The following is a 26,582-nucleotide window of genomic DNA, read 5'->3' on the forward strand; positions in this document are numbered from 1 at the left end:
ATAACCTCTGATAGGAATAACAAAAATAATTTAGAGATGCAATGCGGTCTTTGCAAGTTTCCTGATAAAGTAAGGGGATAATAAAATATTGTGTATTGAAAAGTACATGTACAAAGTAACTGTTCATGGTCGTTTTCTGAAGGCTAGCTATCTTCTGATGCTTAGATCTGAAGACAGTGGGTGAATTCTAAACCCAAATATTCCTACTGAGTACTGGTTCATATAGGGTAGTCCCAATGATGCTAATGATGGGCAGTGCTGGCTCCATTTCTGAAATACAACTCTGCTTTAGCATAAGAAATGGATAGCCTGGTCTCATACAGAGCACCCTTTCTTATGGTGGCAGAAAGGGCAAAACTTTCTACTGGACTGACCCAAAAGAGTGTGCAAGTTGTTCAGAAGCATGGGATTTATGGTTGTTATGAAGAAAACTGTTAGTAGACCCTCTGTGTGGCTTCCTAGGGAGTGCTGCCTGAAAGTGCTTCCAGGGCTGCGTCAGAGGCCCTAGAGGTTTCCAGCCATTTTGACACAAACTGCTTTTTGGGCCCCTGACAGTCACATGTTTGGGACACATGCAGGAGGTGGACTATTGTTGGCTAACTAGATATCCTCTTGCCTTCCTGAACTTTATCTTCATGCACCAAAAGAACACCCTTGTGGGGATGTTAGTACCTTGCTGCAAACAGATCCTCTTGGCATGCATGACTGAACATGGTATCTCACTGTTACTCTTCTTCCAGCAAGTAAAAGACTCAACCTTTGGAGAATCCTTACCCACTTCCCTTCCTGAAAGCAGTATTGGTGCCATCCTTTGGCAAACCTGTGAGTATAGTACTACCTCACTTCATAGTCAGGTCATATGTAGAAGGTTATCTTCTAAGGTTGTATGAATTAGAAACTAAACCTAATGCACTTTTCTTTTTAAACAAAATTTTAGATTCTTCTGAAGGCAGGAGTTCTCAGCTAAGTGTAACTCCCATCTTTTCCTGGATGAATGGGCTTTTCTGGTCTGTGTCTGGAATTACCATTGGCCAAAATTTACAGGGCCTGTTCAAGTCAATGGGAACCTTCAGTAGACTGAAATGTTCTGTCTTGCCTAGTGACTAATAATGGCCAGCATCAGTTGTTTTAGTTGCAAGAAGCCAGGACTTAGGCAGTTATTTGATACTCTACTTATAAGAAAAAGTCAGAAAAGCACTTTTACAAATCAAATCCAGTAGTGATTTGTTACATCATGTATTTGCAACTCTCTTTGATGTGTTCTATGATCCTGAATTTGGTCTGCATTGATTTCTTATCTGACAGCTGATGTACAGCCATTTCTGGGCTGTATTGCTAGGAAGACTATTGTGGACATGTAATTGTGGGAGATGTGAGTACTATACTATCAGTGCTTTCATTTTAGTGGAATATGAAAAACTGCAAGAGTTGCAGCAGTTTTGAGTGGAATCGAATTAAACAAAAGACGACTTTGGACAAGTGAGAGAACTGATTCTTCATCCAAATAATGGCATCTGGACTCGGATGAAAAAGGCTCCAGATTTTTCATCATAAGAAGGAAAGTTTAAGATTTTATTTTTAGTACTTGTTTTAGCAGTATTTGATATTTCACTCTATCTTTTGTCATATGCATGATAACTATACAGAATATACAGAGAATATGTTAGAATAATTAGTATTTTTTTCTACTACAGTATTCAAAGCCATATTTATGATATGATTATAGCATCCTCATTGAGATGGCAGGATGTTCAAAACGTGATGTTGAAATGTGAATGTCTTCTGTTCTTACTGTTTCACTGGTATCTTCCATGATTGCCTCTGAGATGCTATTCATTTTGTTCCACCTAAAAACTGATGGACATCTCATCACAGAGAGTAGATACTTGCACTTTTCTGAGGTATCTTATTTTCCTCTTTCATATTGAAGTTGCCTTTTGAATAGGACTGCAATAAAAAATGTGAGACTTTGTTTTAGCAGGCAGAATTAGACCTTAATCAGACCATAGTATTGTCCAATCATGCATTTCCTGAGGTGAAACAATTTAATAATTGCTGATACCAGCTGCTATGAATTTTCCCATCTCAATTACCAACACATGAGATTTTTCTTACATCACACAAATCAGAAAGCAGCATGAAGCTAGTAGGCAGTTATACTGCTGGGGAGATTTCATCTTAAAGAACTTGACTGGTTAGGCTGAAATATATATATATATATTTTTTAAGTACCAAGTCAAAGTGAAGTGGGAGAATCAAAACAGAAGCAAACACTCCATTTTTATTCCAAATGATTCATCTTAATTTTGTAATYGTATCATCAAAAATGTTTCATTTTTATCACAATATTTTGGTAAGATCTTCCTTTAACCTCAAATTACTAAATGTGAACTGCAATATCTTGGCTTAGTTTCTAGAATATTATTGGTGGGTAAGTGAATATGATAAGGGAAATAGGCAGCCTCTAGTCTTACATGGAGTCTTTACAAGGCTAAAGAGTTTTTGATGTGGTTTTGGAACTATGTACAATTTTAATTTCTAGCTCCCTCCTACTATAAATCAGATTCCCTCTTTGGATTTCAGTGAAGCTCTGTAAATTGATATGAGCTGAGAATGTCTCAGTGTATTTAATAATTTGTCCTGTAGTAAGCATTTTTTGTTTAATTCATTCAGGAATGTATAGTTAATAACACTTCTCTTCTCTTGAATGGAAGTACAGCTCTGTTGATTTGACAGTGCACTAATGTAAATAAGGGTGAATTTGTCATGTGAATAGCAATAGGTCCAACGAAAGAAAATGCATTTATTTTCCAAAGTGAATGTGCTCATTATGATTCTCTTTGAATATCATTGCTACCTTAGTTTTTAGTTTCACCATCAAATCCAATCGATGCCTATATAAATCAAGTTAAAATGATGCATGTTTTGGGGAGGGGTGTGGTATATAAATTCTGTTTTAAGACAATTGCTGTTTTAAGAAAGTCTTTTTTCTTTTTTCCACTGGTTTTCCCACAAAACAAACAGCCATCACCAAAAGATTATTTTTCCTGAGACAAATTTCAAAAATACATAGTGGATTTCAGAAATTAAATCTTACACAAACTTCTGATGATTGCTTTTTCTGTATCGTAAGACACATGAACTTGGTGAAATTTATAATGAACCATCTCTGTTTTTTTCTACCTATTCAAACTATATACCATATTTTTCCACAATTTTTTATTTTTTAAGCAGACGATAATGAACTGGAATAACATTGCACCGTAGGAGCAGGAAAGCTCAGAGGAGAAATAAGAAGCAAAGAAATTAAAAATCCTTGCAGAGAAGTCTTAATACCTTTGTGTGCCACTAACTGAAATGCACACAAAAATGAAAGAGAAATAATCGTTTTGATTACTTGAGCAGGCTGAGCAACACAAAAGCTATAAAGAGTCCAGCTTGCTTTTGTTTATAAATGTTCAGGTAGTAGTTTGTAGAGTTTGATTGCACTCAAGAATATGACAATTTTATTAATTTAAAGTAACGGTGATAATTTTTCTGGAAGCATAAAGGATTATCATCATTTGAGATGAAAAACAAGAATATGTGACGTATCTGAGGTCACATAGAAAGTCTTTGGCAGTGTTCTCTAGCGATAGTATGATACCCTTTCCCAGAGTTTATAATGCCATGATACCTCTAGACCCCACAGGCATTGGAAGATCTCTTCTGAGCTGAAGAAGGTCAAAGCAGTACAGGCATCTTATTCTCAAAACACTTCATGTTACAAGAATAAACTGTCAATGTATTTTGCAGCAGAGTCTTCCAGGTCACTCTCCTTGTCATTGCATACATGCAACAAAAGAGCGAGCAAAAAAGAAAGATGACATACTGGAAATGTTTCAGTCCTTTCCTACAAGCACGACACAAGCAAAGCAAATTGACACACAAGAGGATATGAAGACTTTCTATGAGACAGTTTTTCCATTGTAAGGAAGATGTGAAGACCTTGCTGGCGCATAAGGCATAGAAGTCATTTCAATCATCAGGATGCTCAAAAGGATCGCAGCTGGGCAAAATGTTTTGGTATAACTATTTTTTGAGCAGAACATATATATTCAGATTTGTACATGAATTTCTGTCTTGCCAGCCTATTCAGCCTGTTTCAGAAAAAGGGAGGAAAGTTGTTTCTTTGACAACTTCACTTTGATGTGAAACACTTTGTTTTTTAGATTTGAAAGATTTTTTTAATTTGAAATTTATTTTGCTTTTGTTACAAAAGTTAAAAAGAATTCTAGAAATCAAAACAAGTGATTTAGATGAACTATAAATTAAATTTGACTTCTTGTTGCATTTGTGTTTCAGATATGCAACAGTTTTTTTCTGGCTTCCTGCAAACTGAAGACACCATTCATTGCATTTAACAACAAAATGGAAAACAAATGTAGAAGAAAGGGCCAAAGTAAAACTAGTGGAAGATGTAGATAGGATAATTTCTGAAGAGTATTGAAGAGAGAGAGTAAGAGCTTGACCTGGTGTTAAAAACAACAGAACACAGAATACATAGCTAAAGAATATACCTGTCTCCCTTGTCATGGGAACACCTCAAGAATATGGTGTAATGGTAAGAAAACACAGATGATGAATTGCTGCTCAGTTACATTAGTTTCATAATGATGTCACTTACTTGGGTCTGAATCTTCTTAATTTCACACCAATGCCCCCAGCTAGTTAAGGATTCACTCTTGAGATTTATGCTGATGTAAGTATGACTCTTATTCCCTTTTTTGTAGGTTTGTGTGCTAATAGCAGAGAATCTGACTGATCTGAACCAGGGATTAGATGTTTATTTAAAAAAAAAGTCGTCAAGAGACTGATGCTTAGCTGGTGGAAGTCATGTATATTGATTTCTGTGCAGTGCTGGTGATTTACACTCTGAAAATGTGGCCCAAGGTCAGTAACAATATTGACAGAGTGAGAACACTTTCAAAGTAAATATTAAAGACAAGCTAGCATTGCAGACTCAATAATATTTAACACAAATTGTAGATTTTTTTTTTTTTTCCTTCAGTAGTGCACAAACCTTACCCATTCATCCAGACCTACTGTATGTTCAGGTATGTAATCATTATTGCAATTGACAGTCAGTACAGGCTTTCATAGCAACAAGGTAGTGTATGTTGATCTATTTAGGGATTCTGTTGTGTGATTATTTTATTTGATTCTCTCACAGTTTAAGTGGTAGCATGTAAAAAAAGGAAATAATATAAGATTTATATAATATGTACCAGAAGTGGTGAGTGTGAATCAAATGTCTGCTATGTTGATAATACTATCTGTTTAACCACCAGGACAGAGTCATAGTTAAAACAACATCTTGACAAAATGTTGTTCCCAGTTTAACCAAGAATAAATATTCTGCTGCAAAACAAAGCAGAGATTATCCAAGTGCTTATAAGCCTTATTATATCTTTGCAACCCTAAATAAAGGACAAAACTTTTGCTGATATTGCATATTACTGTATATATGCCATAATTGCATGTCACAGCAGTAATTTGTTACTCTCCATACCATTTTGAATTAATGGTAGACTGTACACATGTAGGTCGCTTAGTGAAAAGCRTTGTGGTACTTTATAAAATTAATTATGCACCATTTATTAAACATATCCTAAGGAATATTTTTGTGTTTTTTAGGATGGTTTGGATTTATCAGACTTTTTATTTCATTTTCTTATTTGCTTCAGTTTACAATGGTAAGTGAATATATAATCCCTAAAATACGCACATGGAGTAACATAACCCTTTTAGAAGGGGAGATTAAAGAGGATAATATTCAGAACAGCCTCAATATTTATATGCAGAGTGAGTAGAACTACAGAGCAAAGTGATTTGGGTGGGAAGACGCATGTTAGTGTCTACAGTCTGGTCCTGAGAGAGTTGGCTGGATATTCTACTGGCTTGCACTGAATTGAGTAACTCGCACATAGCCCTATTACCAGAAATGGAAGTATCTAATGGGGCTTTATTGACGTTGTCCTGCCAACCCCCCGTGCTTTCACCTCACCCAGCATGCGTGGGACCCTGCTGCATGCAGTTTTTTTTCTGTTGGACTGAGGCTGCATCCAGCTCTTTATCGTGAAACCAATGTGAGGTTTAAAGTCACACACCCAACAGCAAGGTTAACAATTTTAGCAGCAGCTTAGGAGCAGAGCCCTTAGCAGCTGATAGAGTCCAGGAGGTGGTGGGGGGCCTCATGTTTCTGAGCTGGCTTTGCTGTACACCAATTTCCCTCAGCACAAATTATAGCCCTCTAAAGTTTGCTGTAATTTGTTTTGGCTGCYGGAGTTTCAGTATGGCACATGGGGTCAATGGGCTGTCTCTTCCCAGAGGCTCTGCCTGTTACTCATGGTGGGAGGCAGGGCAGATGGTCAGGGTGTAGGAGCCACTCAGCCCAGCAGCCTCAGAGGAGGACAGAAATTGAGCTTCAGAATTCTTTTTTTTTTTTCCTTTATGTGAAATTACTGTGATTTAAACAGTATCTGTGTAATACCCACATGCTATCAGACTCAAAAGATTATTGCAGTAAGCATGAGTAACTCAAGAAACAATTGTTTTAGTATAAATGATTTTGTAGAATTCCTTTGAAACACTGGAAAATTAGTAATTGTGTACATTTTTCAATGCCACTTTGTGTTAATGATTCACTTTGGCTAGCAAAAGTCAAACTACAAAATGTCATTGCATTTCCCTGAAGTTCCCTGTGCTGATAAATTAGAGCTAAGACCTATGTTCAGTAATTAATTAACTATTTTCTCAGAGGACAATTAGGTAATGCAGTTTTTTAGCAAAATCTGTTTGACAATGTAGTGTTATTTAAGAAATGTTTTACTTGGATTGAAATCTCAGTAAAACTAAAATTTTGGAACATTTCTAAGGCTCAAGAAACATAACACTTGTATAAAATTGGAGTATTCAGAAATGGCATAATTTTACATGGTATTAGAAGTTAAACATATTAAATAGCATAAATTGATGTATGTATATTAATTTACACTACAAGAAAGTAGATAATATCCAAAATGTCTGATACAGGAGACAATTGCAGCATTCTTTTATTTTTACTTCATAATTCATATAGAATGTTCTAAGTTATAAAAAACACTTTCCTGTTAATGACAAAGTTGGGAAAGGAAATATACACCAGAAAATTCCTCATATTTGTTAAGTAAAGCTTTTTGTAAAAATAAGAGATTACCTTTTTAAAAATACTAGTAAACCTTGCAAATATGCCTAATAGTTCCTTGTTTTTTCCTTTTGTTTGTAAATTATACATTTTACTCATGTACAGGAAACACTGAATTCCCTAAATATAGTTTATTTCACATTATTTAGTACCTTATCAAATAAAATCCACTTGTAGCATTTTTAAAACTGTAAAAACAGTATTTATATTTTATTTTAAATAGCTTTTGATACAGTATGAGAGCTCTAAAACCACAGACTAAGCAGCCAGATAAAATCTTTTTACTTGGATTTCCTCTCATTCGGTAAAAATACTTTCTCTTCATTCTTGAGCTAAGAAAAAGCTATTTTATAGATACAGGCTTTAAATACATGTTTGCTACCACTTCAGAGGGCAAAATATAAGAAGCAGAGAGTGGGCTTCTCTGTGAAGCAGCCCTTATGTATGTCTTAACATGGAGGTCTTGCATATTCTAAAATTTCAAAAGATAGGAATGTGTTGCCACTTAGATATTTTAATTTCATTCAAAACAACCGTACAATGTGAGTGCCTTTTATTACAGAGCATTCAGTACAGGATTGATGATGAATTTCTACAAATCTGAGATTATAGCCAAGCTTATTTTGATTTTGCACTATTCCTGAAATACCTCTCTCAACAGTCAGCATTTTCTTTGTTGTGAAGCAAGTTGGACCGGGTTCGAGGCAGGTCATAAGGAAGTAGCAGGTTTATAAAATGCTGGGAGCAATTGAAGCTATACAAATTGGCACCTTCTATGAATTTGGCTTTAGAATGACCCTAAACATTAGGATTATCTTCACATACAAGTTTCCAGCTCTTTCAGCCTTTGTACTTTCTTCCGTCTCCTGGTTTTCCTCTTAATGATCTTCCGTCCTCTGCTCTCTCTGAAGATGCCACTGCCACTCCTGAAACCCGCCACTGCCACGAGTAGCTCCCCGTCCTCTTCCCAGGTCTGCTGTGCCTTGCACACCCTCCTCATGGCCTGTCCTGCCGCCAGGGCTTTGGGTTCGGCTGCTGCCTCAGCTCAAGCTGTGCTACTCCAGAGTTGAGCACAAGGCTTGGATGGCGGGAGAGCGAGCCCAGAGAATTTATTTCTTGCAGGCTGGAAAGCAAAGATGATACCCTCAGAGTAACTGTGCTACTCATTCCCCTCAGCCTCTCTTCCTGCCAAAGGACTGTTTTAAAAGCAAGGTCAATGACAGAGGAGCAGTGTCTTAACCCTCTTCTGGTGAACTGTGTGTGCTACCACCTGCAATAATTTATGCATTTTGTTATTCCATACCAGAATGCGTGACTCAGATCTATGAAAATACATACTTCCAAGGAGGAGACCTCTCTATGGTTTTTACGCCCAATGTCAATTACTGTCAGGTAGTGTGTACTTACCATCCCATGTGTCTGTTCTTCACCTATTTGCCAGCAACATGGACTAATGATCCTACAAAAAGGTAACATATTCACATTTGTGCAGCTTTTGCTGGTCTTGTGTGATATTTTTAGGAACTCGGTACCACTTTGTCAGAACATAAGCATGCAAGGAAGGCTACAGGGTTGCCATGGAAAACATGGTGTCATATATCTTTAAAACTGATAATTTAAAAGAGGATTTCCTGAACTTTGGAAGATTAAATCTGGTAATACTCGATCTTTCACACTCACATACCAATCCTTTCCAGGAAATAAGACCAACTGTGCACTCCTTCCTCTGTGCCATGTGTTGCGGAGAGACAATGGGAGTAATTTTATGTCTCCAGCAGTTCACTGTCTCCTCCTGTGTAATCTGTTCCCTCCCCACCATCCTTTCTCTTTATTTTTCTTACAATTAAGAATGAAACTAGCCTGAGAGGTTTATGCTGTGATCTGTCTGTATGCCCAGTACATCCCTACCTTCAGAACCCTTTTACAAACCATTTGAACCTGGGTGTGTTTCTCTCTCTAAGAGCTCTTGGAGCTCCCACATAACCATGCATTCTGGTCTGCCACCAAGCATGCTGGTGCCAACAGAGCAGATGCAGCTCTATCCTATCTTTCTCTAAACTGCAGTTGTTGCCTAAATTTTAATGCTGAAGGAACAAGAGATGGCCTACATTTCACATGAGAAAGAATTAGAAAGGACTGTGTTATACTGCAAAAGCTGTGAATTGCTGCATTTTAAAATACAGGTTTTCCTGCTACTTAAAAGACAGCGATACTGAAACATTGCCAAAAGTGGATATGGAAGGTGCTATCTCTGGACATTCCTTAAAACAGTGTAACATCAAAATTAGTGGTAAGATATGGTCATTCACATATATGAATTTTATGCTTTGTATCACATAGCATCTGTGTTAGAAAACTATCATTTCAAAAACAGAAATAGAATCAGGAGCAGCCAAGCAGTGATTGGGATGTCCCTTGCCAGATCTCTTTCAAACACAGCTTACAATTCTTCCACATGCTTCATCCTTCAGCCCCGACTATTCATCACCTAGGCTCCCCAAACAAGGTAGCAGGTAAATTATGCTACTGCAGTCACACTGTTCCATTTGCCTCAGGCAGACGGGAGCCCGTGCTTCAACTCATAGTTCTAGTTGTAAAGATTAATTTACTCCCTCTGTTCCACTCCAGCAAGCTGCTCATAAGAYATGTATGACTGCCTGCTTTATAACTTTATAGAGCAAATGCCCAAAAAAGCAGAAGCAATGACAGTCATTAAGTGATGCTGCTGCCTTCAATGTAATAATTTATTAGCAGTTCCATCTTTGAGTATATGCATGTTATATGCACAGTCTTAGTGTCAGCATGCCGTGCCTGGGAGTTATCAGTGGGCACATTTTAAGTCTATTGTGTTGTTTAAACCTGTACCATCATCATATTGTCATTACATGGAGATCAGCTTTAAGCATACCATGATGCTGTAGAAAAATATTGTCCCTGAATAAGGAATATTCAGTTGCTGCTTTTGAAGTCAAGTATAGTCTTATGGATGTCAACACAATTCTTCAGTTTCATTGGAACAGCACCTGAATATGCCAAGGAAAATGCATCTTGCTCTATGTGAGCTCTACATTGCAGCTTATTGACAAATCAGTTGTGCTTGGTTCTTACAGGCACTTGCCTTTCAGAGCTTTCAGGACTTTTAAAAGTGCTTTCCTGCCAACATCCTATCGTATTTATCCTTCTGAGTAGCTTTGGCCCAGCAAAATAGGTTTCAGTGGGGTGTTATTTTTTATGCTATTTAGTGCAATTGATGTCACTGGGGTTACTCTAGAATCAGACTAATACCACTAAAATCAAAAGCTATCCCTGTGTATTCATATTTGAAGAAAAACCCCTATGATTGGCTGACATGCATTCTGTGAAGAGAACCTAGTGACCACAAGGTAAACATGCATCCTTCTTTGGGAAAAGTTATTTCAAGCTCCACAGTCAAAATTCTCGCTTTGTGGAAATGAGTACTGCTTATGAGGACAGAATTTGCCTTTAAAACTGCTGTTTGAATTTAGAAATGGGAAAGTATATGTTTTAGTATTAATGAATTACTTTCTGATTAATCTCATCATGGTCTCAGCCATAGGTATTACAGCTCCTCTCTCATGTAGGTAGAGACAGCATCAAAGTCTGTAAGTTTTTCCTCTACCATGTGGTACTGCATCCTGCCCATACTTCTGATTTTGTTAACAGAACCATATGAGAAGTATAACGTAACTTAAAAGAGTATGGGCAGTAGACACTGGTTTACAATGGTTGCGTTGTATGAACACTTATCTTTTAGGCAGTTCCAAAAAAAAAAAAAAAAGAGTTTTCAGAAGGCTTTCTCTCTTTTGTTTTCTACAGCTTGCAGTCCAGATGTCCACAAAGGACTGGATATGGAAGGGAAAAATTATGATGTTACTATGGCTGACACCTATCAACAGTGTCAAAAAAGATGCACCAATGACAACCATTGTCAATTTTTTACATATGCTTCAGAAACATTTCACAATGCGAGCCTTCGGTAAATACAGGTTTGATCCCTCTCCCTGGACAGTGGTGTGGTTTAGTAGAGTAAATCTCAGAGCAGTCTAAGGTGAGAGAATTTGTTCAAGGGAGTTTTTCCTTGACTTATCATCCTTGAAATGTTGATTCATACTGACAGACAGAAAAAAGTCTGTAGTAAATTAGCTTTCATTTATCCGTTGTGAGAAAGGTAAACTCAACTATCGTAGCACTGAAAAATTTTTTAATCCACTGGAGACATTAAAATGCAAATGATATTGGTAGGTGAGCAGCTTTATTGCTCTATTCAATCTTGCTCTGCTTATTGCTCTGAAAATAGCATCTTCAGTGCAGTCAGAGAAATACTTTCAATTTTAGTTGTACTGTTTTTGAGCTGTTAGCCTGCTTGATTTTGCAAGTTAAACATTGTTCAGATAGACCTGTTCCTCATTTGAAGGTTGTTCTGGAGGTTGGAGATTGGAGTTAAGGTGCCATGAGGATATTGTAGGCCTGTTGTCTTACCGTTTTCTTTATTCTTTGTCATTCAGTAAAAATTGCTTCTTGAAACATACCACTTTAGGAACTCCAACCAACATAAGGGTGCTTGATGATGTGGTATCTGGATTCTCTTTAAAGCCATGCCAGCTTTCTGAAATAGGTAACTATTAAAATCTCTGATTCAGTTTAGATTTAAGGGTTATGGATAAAAAGGGACTCTATCTCTGACATACATAAATGTTTCATTATATAAAAGAATTGTAATATAAACTTATTCTTAATTCTTGGAAATATAGCTAGTACTCAGGCACTAAAGAGGTTCTGATCATTTAATTTTTCCATTTAATTTTTCTGTGTTACAAAAAGAGTCCTTTGCTTTGAAGATCTAAAGAATTCTTTCATAAGATTAGTTTAAGCAAAATGCATTTTATCTTTGTATCAGAGATACATCCAAGTCAAAGATCAGGAGGAGTATAAAGCTTTCTAATTTTGTTTGTATACCATGTATGCACTTGGAAATTTTTAATGAAGACTTGTAGCTTTCTGATACAATTAGCTAATATGAAGGGCTGCATTCTGTGGGATGCATCTGTGATTTGTGATGGAAGCAGAGTCTGTGCTTGTTCCTGCAATCATTACTCAGCCAAAACTCTCAAGATTGTGGAATCAGTTTGTATTATACCTTCTTATTCTCAACTAAAACATCCTGCTTCACTTTTTTGTTTTTAATCTACCTCCTTCTTGTCTTATTGTCTGGTATTTTCTCCTCTTAACAGTGATATTGTTCTTTTGCCTCTATGTAGCCTTATTTGAATTTRTAGATAGTTTTTTCTTCTTATTTTAAATCACGTTTTGTATTTTCTAGGTCCCTCCATCTTTCTTCCTCTATTGACATGTTTTCTTTAGACTCTCATAGTCCCACTATAGGAATAATCTCTGTAAACTTTGAAAAAATTAGTTTAGTTCAGCTCCTAGCAATGGGGCACCAATGGAAAAATGAAGTGTGAAGAATAAGAAAGGAAGGAAAAGTTTTGGGGTGGGGTGTAAAGAGAAGAAAACGATTCAGCTATTCCCTCACTATATATATGTAGAAGAAGGACTGGAGGGAATATTTTTTTCCAAAATGCTGCCTTGTAAGATAGACTAGAAAGACACACATTCATGCTTAGAAAAATTCTAGCACTTTGAGGGTCCTACTCACAGACTTGAAGAAGAATCAGGGGACTGAAGCACATGCACAAACAATATGATTTTAACTTGAAAGAAAAATCAAAAAATGCTAGAGACTATCAAAGACATTTATAGCTTGTGACAGTGTCGATATGACAGTAATTAGTCTTCTTGAAGGAGAGAGGGAAAAAAAGGCAATATGTTCTTTAGTCTTTCTTATGTCTTTTGTCATTAGCTTTCCTTCTCGCCTGAGCAGACCAGCTCCTTTCCTAATCCTAATTGAATGTTACTGAATGTTTTTCTTTTGGCAGTTTGTTTCTTGCTATTTGGCCTTTCATTTTGTGCCTTTGCATCTTTCTGATTTTGTCCTTATGTGCTCATGCTATTATTCATTTATAGTAATTTGTCCTACTTTCTGCCTTTTGCAAAGTTTCTTCCTTGACATCATCGAATATTGGATAAAGGATCACTGAACACGACCGTTTAGATCATGGGTTAGTTTCTGTAAACTTCCAGATCCACATTTGTGCTTCGAATATTATTTCCTTAAGAAAGTCCTGTGCTTTGGATCGTTTTGTTTTTTTTAAAAAGCTTCATTTACCTGATCTCTTCGTTCTGGTTTGGTAGTTTTAATAATGCCCTCCATGTCATTGATGCATTCTTTTCCCTTTTTATTATTGTATCAGGATTTTAACTAGGAGTTTAAGTATATCCTTGGAGAAGGCAACTCCTCCTTCTTTTTTTGAACCTGCTGGTGCTTCCTGTAACTTCTGTATCTATAGTCTGTTTCTGTGAATTATCCTACCAAGTCTTTGTTATGTTATTTTGATCACATCATTGGGCAGACTTCAAGATTCTCCTGCTATTCTGCCTACTTTTTAATTAGTATTTAGATAAGCAAACTGCTGAGCAGATCAGCCCACTATTTTCTTTCTAGTCTCTGTGATCCTCCTAGATAGACCTGTCACCTCAATGATTTTAGACTTTCTGAGTTAAGATAACTTATGCCTAACTCTGGATTTGTACCACTGATTTCTGGTGATCCTAGTTTAAAGTTCTCCTCATTAGATTAGTAAATCCATATTCTGACATGTCATTTCCCTGCTTCTCTACTTGAACCTCATCCCTGCTCAATAATCCTCTACACAGGGTGACATGCTTTTTAAAATGTTCATAAGAAATAGTTTTCTAGTTAAAATATTATGATATCTTTCCAGCATATCAGTCACAAAGGAAGGAAACAGTGAACCAGGATACAAATAAATAAATTGTAAGTCTTAATATTTTGATAACACTATAAAATCTTTGGAATTTTGATATTCTTTTCTTGTTTTATACAGATTGTCACATGGACATTTTTGAACATAAAGAATTTTCAGGAATTAATATTACAACTTTTTTCACTCCTGATATCTCCGTCTGCCAAACTACTTGTACTTATTTTCCAAACTGCTTGTTCTTTACATTCTTTACCAGGGAATGGCAAATAGAATCTCAAAGGTGAATATAATGACTAACTTTAATTTTCTAAGTAGATATTTGAAAAAAATACTACAGTCCATTTTAACCACATTGTATTATATTTATGGAAATTCTTGTTAAAAGGTTATTTCCAGTAAAGCATCGCTTTTTACATGTTTTATTTATATGTTCATAATTTTCTGTGGGCATTTCATCTGTTATGCAGTGTGACCAGGCATCTTGTAATGTAGCTGCATATCTGGTGTTAATCTGAAAAGTTATATGCATTAAGAGAGAATAAGCCTCCAGATCGCTGTAATGACTTAAAGCCATACTTCATGAAATTGTTAAAATAGGCATCTGGTTTCCTGCGTTATGAAGTTATTTACTTGAAAGGATTTTGCATAAAGTTAACAGGTGTAAAGTGTTTCCTTTTAAAGATTGAACTTCCTTTTTTCATATTTAGTAGTGAGAAGAGTTAAAAGCCTACATTCCACACAAAACAGATGTGAAAAGAAGAATAAAGTTTCAAAGAGATTTCAGTGAGCAGCAAAACTGAGATGGCATATATCATCTAAAGTCACCTTTTCTATGTATGTATAAATACTGTACAATCTTTAGTAGTACAGTCATATGCCATTTCACAAAACTGCAAAAGCCCTCTTTTTCTATGAACTTAGGTGCTGAGTTAGCATTTCTTTAATGCATTTTTATATGAAATATTTTTTGCAGATACAGAGGTGGGAGAAAAAGCACATTTAAGAAAGAACCTTCTCTTACCAGCACCTAAAATATCAATTTTAGAATGTGAGAAGAGAATTAGTTATATTTAAAATTTTTCATTTTAGAAATCTTTGCCTTCTGAAGACATCAAGAAGTGGTATACCAGATGCACTTATATCAAGAGAAAAAGCTGTATCAGGCTTTAGTCTCCTAAATTGTAGAAGATCCTTCCCTGGTAAAGAATAAATTACATTAAAAGTATTAATTTTGAATTAATCATGTCATTTAGCCTTACTGATGTTTGCAATATTCATTCTTACAGCCTGCAATTCTCGCACTTACGTGAATATGAATTTTTTGGGAGAGGAACTCAATGTCACTTATGCCAAAGGACACAAAGCTTGTCAGCAAGTTTGCACAGACATGATACGTTGCCAATTTTTTACCTACTTTCCACTCCAAGATTCATGCAATGAAGAAAGGTGAGATACATTTTAAAAAATATTTTAAAGATTGCTGAAAGAATCATTCTACAGACTTAGGGAGGGAACAGTGTATGTGTTCTGCATAAAGAGTGCAAACTGAACCTTGACATTAATTTATTGGCAGAAAATGTAAGTGCCACCTAAGAATGTCCTCAAGTGGATCCCCAGTGGAAATAGTACATGGAGGAGGAAGGATCTCTGGATACTCACTAAGATTATGTAAAAAGAAGGCCAGTACTGGTAAGTACAATTTTCAGTTAAAAGAGGCATTGCTTAACTGATTTCAGTACAGGAAGCCTAAACCTCCCCAGGACTCAGAAAGCTATATTTTTTAGAAAAATAATTGCATTGAAATGATAATGGGACACCTTGTGAAGTTAAATAGTGTTCTGAAAAAGTGAAGGTAGTCTATTATGATCCTGCACAGTATGTACATTGTAAACACAAATGCTAGCATCATGAACCTGCTTATAATAGACATTACGATCAGAAATTGTAAAGGGCTTAGAATGGATCATGTATCACCTTCTTAGTAGAAGATCAGGCCCAATTCACTGGTCAGCAGTGGTCTCATCTTTGTCTTTTCATTGGTGAGTGAAAATGATCTTTAACCACCCTTTTCAATTATTTCTGTAGTATGTATGCAGCATTCTGAAAAAAGTATAAGGATTGTTGGAGGGACAGACTCTTCTCCTGGTGAATGGCCATGGCAAGTAAGTTTGCATGTGAAGTTATCTCGTCAGAGACATCTCTGTGCAGGCTCTATCATCAGCAACCAATGGATTCTTACAGCTGCTCATTGTGTTGTGAGGTGAGTGCTAAATGTAAATGCACTCATAAAAAAATTTCCATCCAGCATGTGAGATAAATTGAGATCCATCCTTCAGAAGAATAACTATACATGATAAAAATGAGGACTAGAATGAAATGAACTATTTTAAAGTAACCAAAAGGGGAAGTTTTAAGGCAGACTTCATATTTTTGTTGTAATTGGAACTCCATGCTATAACCTTTCTCTCTTTGTACCATAGTATTGTATTACTGATGCTAAATTATTTTAATGTACCTAGAAGATGAAGTTCTTAAGCAGATACTTTAGATATCTACAGTAACTTAGACATCTTCATGTGATATATGCTTTTTCTTACTATAATATCTTATCATATATCATAATATCATATAAAGGAAAATCTGTTGCTAGCATGTTCCATTTCATAAACTTCAAATGACTATTCCAGAGTTTTCACTGTGGCACTTGGGTAACGGTAGTAATCTAGTTTCAGCAGCATTTGATTTTGCTCAGGAAAAAAAAAAAATTGCTCAGATTTTGCTCAGCAAAATCTAACTTATTTGGCCAGGATGCAATATAAAGCTAGGTGGTGCTCCAATTAGGCTGTTTCTGATACCTGAGCTTTAAACCGACTCATTTATCTCTGCATTATATGAAATATCCAGACCCTAATTGTGTTGGCTTTCCTTTAACTTTTTTTTTCTAATTTTATCAATCAATCAATTATTTTTAATGTGTATTTCAGCTATAAGAACAAAATTTAGAGCAGCCAGCACCTAAGGCATTGCTAATTTGCACTGAAACATATAGTATGYATTGTTGATGACACCAAATTACCATCAGACCTGGGTAATGAAACCACTCCCGTTTTGAAGACCTGATTTAACTGACATGCAAATGATCCATTTCCCTTGTTATATTGTCTGCATCTGTAAAACACCTTATCCTGTCACTTACAGATTGAAAATTTTAAGGCTATATATTGATTCGGACTGATGGGACAGGACAAGTAACAGATAACATGCTTCAAAGACAAGAACATTGACACAGCAACACAGGCTGAAATTAGGCACATCTATTCAAGCAGAGTAATCTGATTTTAGAGTTAAATAGTGTTGCCAACATTTGGCCTTTAGTGACAAGCCCTATTAAAGTGGTTATACTCTCTAAGCCCCCTAAAAACCTTATATAAAGAATGTCATTATCTCTCTGCTATCACGTTTGTCGAAGTTGCCAGCATTTTAAAGGGCAAATGTTTTAAAAATAAAAATAGGCGGTGTTGGTTGGAAATTATTAAGACTAACTGATATTTATCTATTCACATATAAAATTTTCAAAATTTTTGGAAAACTTACTTAAAACAAATTTTATATCTTCTCATTGCACATATCAAAATTTAGGTTGCCTTGATAGCAGAATATTGCAATGAAATATCCCTTAAACTTAGTCAAAGTAAAATTGAATTTATAAAGATTAACTGGAACTTTTTATATGGATCTATATTATTGCACTTTCTAATCTCTTGTTTGCATTCATTCTGATGGCTAGAGTTATTTTCATATTAAATAAGTGTCTAAATAGACTCTACTTGAATTTATATTTCCAATTCTGTTTTGGTTAATAGAAAAGTTGTACTGAAATAAAGGGAAAGAATCTCATTTACTTCTTCAAGGCTTGCATTAGGCCCTTGAAGATAAAAATAATAAGAGGAAAAAAAGAGAAGATAAAAACCAGAAGGCAGAAGTGAAAGAAGAATGAAAAATTGTCAGGAGGAATGAGAGTCTGAACACACAGGGAAAACTGATGTGGGATGAAAACATAAATAGAAAGAGGATCAGGAGAAATGAGAAGTGGAGGGAATGGATCACACAGATCTCTCTAGAGTGAGGGCGTGAAAACAAAAATGGGGAGGATGACGTCAGTGCTTTCACTGTACACTCAGGAGTTGGCACCTGCACGCAAACTCTAAACCAGTGCAAATCTTTGTGCCGCAGACTGACTGTTTGTCTTTTTCCCTCAGTCTTGAGAATCCCAACATTTGGCGTGTTTATGCGGGTATTTTAAAACAATCAGAAATAAAAGAGGAAACGCCTTTCTTCAAAGTGGAAGAGATTATTGCTCACCCTCAGTATAAATTCGCACAGACTGGATATGACATTGCTTTAATGAAACTTGATAAACCTATGAATTTTACTGGTATGTAGAGTATTACAGAGGAATTCTGAAAATGCACAGGATGCCATAGGGCTGGTTTCTTTATCACAGTGCATGAAACCTGGGCTAGTCTCCTTTAATATGTGATTAATGGGGTTTGAGGAGAATCTTATTCAGTCGGCTTTGAAGAAAACATGGGTGGCTTTTGTTTACATGACTGGGGCAATATATAGTATAAGGTACAAAACATAACATGGAGCCTAACATCAAGGGTTGTATAAGGTGCCCATGAAACCTTAACATTGTAATTTTTTCTGCTGACCAAACTAACATTTCAAATTGTATTTCAGATCTTCAACTACCCATTTGCCTACCATCAAAAGAAGATGCTAACACACTTTATACCAACTGCTGGGTGACTGGATGGGGTTACAGGAAAGAAAGAGGTACACATTAATATTTAAACAGTGAGTGCTTGTATTTGCAAAATTAATGTTACTAGAAACCCCAAAACAAACAAACAAAAAAACCCAAACAAACCTCTTGAGTCCTTGAAATCAGGAATTGTGGTTACAAGCTACACAGAGACTGTGCATTTGCTCACAGCCTTACTTGTATGAATTTGCATGAGTCATCAGAGTCGGTGGGCATGAATATAGCTAGTCCTACAGACTGGTGTTCTACACTGGCTTGTTGAGCTTTCTTGCTGCAGCTAGGTGAATGCTGCAAGTTGCCTAATTTCATGTTACTTTGTATGCTCACAGATACACCTCCAGTTAAGAGGTGATATATTACATTGAGAAGACCTAGGCTAATCTGTGAAGCTGTAGGAGATCTGCTCCAGACATTACTAATATTCTTTTGTACAGTTGTGTGGTCTGATCCTTCATTTACAAATGCTGAACAGTTCGGGGAGTTTGTGAGCTAGTCCACTGAGTTAATACAGCTCATCTGCCCRGGCAGAGGAAAAAGAGAGAGGGATAATGCCTTAACTAAGGAAGTTTAAGAATATAAGATAGACTGAGATCTTCTAGTTTCAGCTCATGATGCATGTAGAAGAAAAGACTTTTTTTTTTTTTTTGCTAAGAAATATTCACTTGGGGGCCAAATCAAATACAGAAAATACAGAAATACAGAAAATACAGAAAAACAAAGTTGTTTCCAAAATAGGGTTTAAGCTCATGATCTTACTATGTGATTCTATGGTCAATTATTCTGGTCATTCCAGTTTTCCAGCTGCATAACTCCTTTAACTTCACTGGTCATTTCTGTGTTCCACACTGGTAGACATTTGATTAGAGTCAGGCCAAGGCTTTTTTAAAGCAAATTCTATCATGCTTTGGGCTACAGTTATTGCTGTTGAGCAGGCACTATAATTTTCTTAACTTGCAGTTCTATTAAGACTTCTTACAGAAAGCATATAGGAAAGGTGTACAAAATTATCACTAAATAATTCCGTGCTCTGACACAAAAATCACAAGAGGCTACTGACAAAGATTTATAAATTCATTGATTCAAGAATTTGAAATCTGTAAGAATGTAACCTTAAATGTAACCCGTACGGCCCTCAAATTCATTTCCTTAGATTCTATCCCATTATACTGGCAAAAATGATATATAACTGGAATAGATACTCCCTTTCAAGCTCCCAACCGGAAAAGCCAACAGACTAATTGCTGAGATATGGGATTTTGACTTGCAGTCTGCACATAACCAGTATACTTGTTTGTGTGAGTTTACTAATATGAATTCATTTCAGAAATCAGATTGAAATATGTTGCTTTTATGATTCTGAATGTTGTTTATAAACATCTCTAAATGACTTTTGTCTTCTGATAATACATCTGATTTGAGTGCCTCTGATCTTATACAGAGGTGGGTCAGGTGGCTGCTAATTATCAATGTCTGCTTTTATATTGTAGTTTTTTTATAATCTCCTTAAACACTGTGTCCTCTCCTTTACCCACCTTCCTATTCGAGGGTTAGAGTTCAATGTGAAATCTATTATATTTAGGCAGATATTGTATGGACTATATTTCTTTTCTTAATTTCTAAGAAAATGGTGACTCTCATATTGCTATTTACTCTGCATGCAAATTTCTCCACCCAGTGAACTACAAGGGCATTGAGCAGCCCAGAGCTGGCAACTGGGAGGTTCCAATACTATTGCAATACACTACTGAGACATAATTGTTAAGGATATGAAGCTTTTCATTGGGAGTATGGGTTCCAAGGGCCGATGTGCTGAAATTCACAGTCATAAGAGGATTCATAGCAAATCACAAGGGAGTTTTGAAGCTTGCCCTGTCATGAGATATACACTGATAAAATGGTGTTACTGAAACATTCACATTAACAATCAACATTGTTTGCTAACACAGAACAGGAAAGACAGTGTCATAAAAGCCCAACATCAGTCTAAAAGCAGCGGCCTCCAACTTTATAATATCACCACATGAGGATTTCTAGATTTTAATTTTAACTTTTATTTTGCTAAAACTGAACATTTGTCTGTTCTTACCTGCATGTTACATAGGTCGTGTAGAAGATATTCTTCAGAAAGTTACTGTTCCCCTCATGTCAAAAGAGGAATGTCAGGCAAGATATCGGGATCGCAAAATAGATGACAAAGCGATTTGTGCCGGCTATGAAGAAGGTGGAAGAGATGCTTGTAAGGTAATGAAAAAAAGTATATAATAATATATTCAAATATATAATTGCAAACCATAATTAAAATGTTTATAGTTAAAACAAAAATACAGTTTTAAAYGGAACTATCATTTAACGTGTCGCTTTTGCATGCCAAAAGCACTGACAATTGAAGTGCATGTAGAACTTTTCTTATGCGACATAGAAATCATCAGGGATAGATTCTATGTATCTCCAGATAAGAAAATGCTTGAGTGTGTGTATACAAACGCACGTATGCATGCACGCTCTCTCTCCCGCTCTCTCTCCTGCTCTCCCTCTCTCCTTTTCTCTCGCTTTCACACTCTCCATTGTCTCCTACTAAGAAACAACATCAGCTTCCTACTGTATGTCTCAACTTAAGTATTGAGGCAAAATTCATTAATTTGATGAAAATTATATCACTTTTGCTTAAAAAAAGAACACAGCAAATATGAAGAGTAAATAAAAAAAGAAAGTACAAATCTGTCATTCATCAATTTAAGGATGAAAACAGTATTCCTCTGGAATATCAGAAATCCAAAGAGAGGAAATATAGTATCCCAAAGCATTTCTCCACTAATAGCAGATTTCCTATGTAATGTTTTTATTCCCTAACATGAAATATATGAAGACTTATTTTAAAACATCCATTATTCACAATCCTGAAGGAAAAGTGTTAGGAATACTATTAAAGTACATGGGGAATGGAATAAAGACAACTTGAGCAGACTGGTCTGTTCATTATTAGAATTCGAAATGTCAAAACATCGTGAGTTCAAATTCTCTGCTTTTATACTCATGCACTTCTATTAATTTAGATATTTTGAGCTAATTTATACAAGATGAAAATATTGTCTGATTAGTAAGATTAAATATTCTACTGAATACAGTATTTACATTTTAAGCATTTAAACAGTTAACATTTCTGTTCTACATTGCTGACTGTTATTTTGATTGGTCTTGAGTAATTAAGAATAAAAATTTTCAAAGTTGGGAAGTAATTTATTTTCTATGCCAATAAAGCTTTCTTTGTCTAATACAGTGTACCATAGTATGGAAATGCTGTTATATAAAAATAACATACTTGCTATCATCTCAGCAATTCATGACAGCTACACTATCCTTAAAAACACTATGTTCAGAAAGATCAATTAGAAATAGGAAAAGAAAACAGATGTCTTTTATCCTGGGGAGGATGGAGTCACTCAAACATAACAACCCCTGTACGGGACTGAGGTTAGCATACTGAAAACAGGATCACAAGAAAAAAGATGGCAAATGTCATATTTTTCTTGGTTGCACATATGGTCTTTTTCATTGGGTTATAAATCAATATATATTTATATAAATATATACGTATATGTGTGTGTGTGTGTGTGTGTGTGTRTGTATGCGTGAAGTTTTGAACGTTAATSGGAAGTTGAAATGTATTTCAATGCCTGGAAAATACTTAGAAATCAATTTACCAAAAAAACAGAAAACCTGCTTCACCACTGTGTTAATCAGCTTTAGGTAAAAGTAATTGAAATCTAGGCAGTTATGCTGGTGTAAACACTGAGTGATGCTGATTTTTATCAAGGCTTTCCTTGAGAGAAATACTGACCTGAGCTATCCCTTGCTTCCTCTGTCTTTTTCTCCTGTGACGCAGGGAGATTCAGGAGGGCCACTGTCATGCAAGCACGAGGAAGTGTGGTATCTGGTCGGCATTACCAGCTGGGGCGAAGGGTGCGCTCGCCCGAGGCAGCCAGGTGTCTATACAAAAGTTGTTGAATATGCAGACTGGATTCTAGAAAAAACTATGTAGTGTAAGAGTTAGCTACAGGCTCAAAGTGATGCCTTGGAATAGTAACCACAGGAGCAAATGATGAAGTGTATTAACATTCTGTAAATGGTGTTTCCTGTTAGGCTGAAACATAAACATAAGACATGATTAGAAAAGGAAGAATGAACAAACTTTAAAATTACTAAATAAAAAGCAATAATAAAAAGAAACCATGTTTATTGTCACTTATTTGGCAGAAAAAAAGATTGAACTGTTCTATGGGACTTGATTCCCTTATCCATCAAGGTCAGTGAAGGGTTTACAGATGATTTCAGTGATAGCAGGATCTCCCTCTCTTGTGTAAAAAGAACTTAGATGAATTTTGGGTTCAGAAAAAGCATTAGAAGTTCAGAAAAATCTTGGCTGACATTGCTACTGCAAGGATCTGGTGACCATTAGCCTCAGACAGGAATTCAAAATATCGAAATATCATCTATTTTCAGTTTAATGCTGTAACTGAGACTCTGTTTGGTGACAGCCATTTAACACTGAGAGATAAAAGGGAGTAAATAAGATAGGAAATTATTAGCTCATGAATTTCTCTATGATAGTATTTCAGTAATTACTGACAGGGAGAAAATGTTCAAAAGTTTGGGTAACAAAGGCATTTCTGTAGTGCCAGTCACTGAATAAGATAAACAATGCACAATCAAATTGTTACATTTTTGCTTTAGTTTTAATTTAGATTAGTTGCTAAAAAAATTATTTTACTTTTATGCTAGAGAACCCAGATAAATTTTCTTGATACGTCTTCAGTGGGATTAACTGTAGAATCCTGCCTCCATGCACAGTAGTTTGCCTGACTATGTCTAGAATGGTACTTACATGACTGAATAAAAATTCAGATGCTTAACATGATGATAAACCAGAAGCAGCACTTTCTTGACCTGACGTGCCCATGGTTGTTCTACAAATACACAGCTTGACTTGTTATTGACAGTGCCTTGATGGTATCATGTTTTGAGGAAGTCTGAATATTTTTCATTGATCATGAGCTACAGCTAATGCATGGTAAGCAGAGTTTAAACGTAACCAATCTGCGTGTGCCTATTAAAATTTTGGGAGATGAGGCCATAGTAGTATGTGATTTGAAAAATGTGCGGATAGCAAAGGATGGAGCAAAAGAGTCCCAACCCCCCGCAGCAGTGGAGTTGCCGGAGGGCTCTGTGCCGTGTGAAACGGTACATCATAACACCGTAGAAGAAGGCTGGAAACTGGTCACTGCTCGTGGGAGGAGAAAGGCTCCTACCCCTCCCGAAGACTTGCAGCTGAAGAACAGGTTTAGTGCCCTCCAGGATGAGGAGGAGATGGGCATGGCTGCAAGGGAAGTAACYGGGACAACAGACCMTGTRCCTTGCCGGAACGCCCGGAAGAAGCGGCGGGTGATTGTTGTGGGGGACTCCCTGCTGCAGGGGACGGAGGCAYCTATCTGCCGACCTGACCTCACGTCTAGAGAGAGAGGTTTGTGGCCTGCCGGGGGCTCATGTGAGAGATGTCATGCAAAGACTGCCAAGGCTTGTCCACACTTCGGACTATTACCCACTGCTGCTCTTCCATGTGGGCACCAATGACACCAAGGGCAAACTGGAGACCATCAAGCAGGATTTCAGAGCTCTGGAGATGGTGGTCAAGGGTCTGGGAGCCCAGGTCATCTTCTCCTCAATCCTRCCAGTGAGGGGGATGGATGAGAGGCGGAGGAGACGGACTTTCCAAATTAACGACTGGCTGCACCGCTGGTGTTGGCAACAGGGGTTTGGTTTCTACGACCATGGGACCCTGTTTGAACATCAACAACTTCTGGGGACAGATGCGATCCGCCTCACTGAGCGGGGCACACGTGTCTTTGCCAACAGGTTGGCCAACCTGGTAAGGAGGGCTTTAAACTAGGAAAGATGGGGGAAGGGGAGAGKTATARTGMCAGGGTAGYTGGCAAAAGACWSCTCAAGTYRGGAYGCCTCCAGCAGGTGAATGCAGCCAGGGAAGTGCGCATGGGATGTGGCTATGGAGGATCCTCTTTTACCCCTCCTGGGAAACCTGCATGCTCGATCACCTCCCTGAAATGCCTGTACACCAATGCACGCAGCTTGGGGAACAAACAGGAAGAACTAGAGATGTGTGTGCGGTCGCAGGGCCATGTTCTCATTGCCATTACAGAGACATGGTGGGATAGCTCGCATGACTGGAGCGCTGTCATGGATGGCTACGTGCTTTTTAGGAAAGACAGGCCAGGMAAGCGAGGTGGTGGAGYTGCTCTTYATGTGAGAGAGCAACTGGAATGTATTGAGCTGTGCCTAGGGGTGGATGAAGAGCGAGTCGAGAGCTTATGGGTAAGGATYAAAGGGCAGGCTAGCRKGGGTGACACGGTTGTGGGTGCTTACTACAGGCCACCTGATCAGGAAGAGGAAGTGGATGAGGCCTTCTGCAGACAGCTGGAAGTAGCCTCATGATCCCAGGCCCTGGCTACAAAGATGATTAGGGGACTGGAGCATCTCTCTTATGAGGAAAGACTGAGAGAGCTGGGCCTGTTCAGCCTGGAGAAGAGAAGGCTGAGAGGAGATCTTATCAACGTGTACAAGTATCTGAAGGGAGGGTGTCGAGAGGATGGGGCCAGACTCTTTTCAGTGGTGCCGAGCGACAGGACGCAAGGCAATGGGCACAAACTGAAACACAGACAACTCCATCTGAACATGAGGAAAAACTTCTTCACTGTGAGGGTGACAGAGCACTGGAACAGGTTGCCCAGAGAGGTTGTGGAGTCTCCTTCTCTGGAGATATTCAAAACCTGCCTGGATGTGATCCTGTGCAATGTGCTCTAGGTGACCCTGCTTGAGCAGGGGGGTTGGACTAGACGATCTCCAGAGGTCCCTTCCAACCTCAACCATTCTGTGATTCTGTGATTCTGTAATGGAGGTGAGTTATGTAAGAATCAATGTTGATTACTTGTCTTGGAAGGGAGAAATCAACAGAGGCACACAAGGGCTTCTGTGATCTGTGAAATACATAAAGCCCAGCTTTCTGAGCCTTTCTCTTGGGTGTCTAATAATATGGTTGAATTTAACTGCAGCCTTTCTCTCAGTGGGGACACTAAATGACCCCTTCCAGGCTGCTTTCACAGGGAATGTGTAGAAACTTGGGTAACATTGGCTGTATGCAAAATATCTGGTAGGTACATGTCTGGGGACCCATGGGGTCTAATCTGCTGCAGGAGTTCCTAATAGCTACATGAGATCCTTATGATTTCATTTAAGAAGGGCTACATTAGGGAAAATCTGACCTTTCTGTGTATTTATGCACCAATTTAATATGTAATTCATTGAGACCTTTAGACTCATAGATAGAAACAGGCTGGTATTAATATGTGTTAGATTGCTCAGGCTTTCTGATATCTTGCTATAAATGAGAGGCAGTTTGCAACCTTTATTTCTTCTTCCTTCTCTCCATTCCTCATGGTAGGGGGCAGGAGATGACAAAAAAACCCCTCTATTTCATTAAAAAAACCCTTGGCTTTATATTTAAAATGTGCCTCGGTTTGTTTATTTTAACAGGGAACATAAACATCAATGCTTTAGCTGTTGATTAATGGCAAGCGTCTTTGGCTATCTCTTA

General features: G+C 37.2%; 1 protein-coding gene across 5 annotated transcripts; it reads left to right on the plus strand.

Annotated features, from left to right (window-relative positions):
* The first annotated feature begins 740 nt into the window (after positions 1-740).
* Positions 741-23,219, plus strand: LOC112965854 (plasma kallikrein-like). Of its 5 annotated transcripts, XM_026065272.1 has the most exons (20): positions 741-822; positions 1,406-1,901; positions 3,683-4,065; positions 4,345-4,603; positions 4,773-4,932; positions 5,051-5,096; positions 5,677-5,735; positions 8,532-8,694; positions 9,409-9,515; positions 11,063-11,222; positions 11,752-11,861; positions 14,212-14,371; positions 15,181-15,290; positions 15,378-15,537; positions 15,665-15,780; positions 16,177-16,351; positions 18,351-18,526; positions 18,835-18,930; positions 21,021-21,160; positions 22,803-23,219. In XM_026065272.1, the coding sequence occupies exons 6-20, from the start codon at positions 5,089-5,091 to the stop codon at positions 22,956-22,958; spliced, it is 1,896 nt and encodes a 631-aa protein (XP_025921057.1). In that variant the 5' UTR covers positions 741-822; positions 1,406-1,901; positions 3,683-4,065; positions 4,345-4,603; positions 4,773-4,932; positions 5,051-5,088; the 3' UTR covers positions 22,959-23,219. The 5 variants fall into 5 exon arrangements, with proteins under 5 accessions (XP_025921057.1, XP_025921084.1, XP_025921068.1 ...); XM_026065299.1 differs by lacking the exons at positions 5,677-5,735; positions 14,212-14,371; positions 15,181-15,290 and having other exon boundaries at positions 5,054-5,096; positions 22,803-23,217; XM_026065283.1 differs by lacking the exons at positions 741-822; positions 1,406-1,901; positions 3,683-4,065; ... (1 more) ...; positions 5,051-5,096; positions 5,677-5,735 and having other exon boundaries at positions 4,859-4,932; positions 22,803-23,218.
* The last annotated feature ends 3,363 nt before the right edge of the window (positions 23,220-26,582 follow it).

Source organism: Apteryx rowi, unplaced genomic scaffold (genome assembly GCF_003343035.1).
Source record: "Apteryx rowi isolate R43461 unplaced genomic scaffold, aptRow1 scaffold_1022, whole genome shotgun sequence".
Lineage (NCBI taxonomy): Eukaryota > Metazoa > Chordata > Aves > Apterygiformes > Apterygidae > Apteryx > Apteryx rowi.

What these genes read in the sequence shown, in the direction of transcription:
- LOC112965854 (XM_026065272.1), top strand. An exon ending in GTGTAACATCAAAATTAGTG is followed by an intron (nt 9,516 to 11,062) that starts GTAAGATATGGT and finishes TGTTTTCTACAG; the next exon opens with CTTGCAGTCCAGATGTCCAC. An exon ending in TTTCACAATGCGAGCCTTCG is followed by an intron (nt 11,223 to 11,751) that starts GTAAATACAGGT and finishes TTTGTCATTCAG; the next exon opens with TAAAAATTGCTTCTTGAAAC.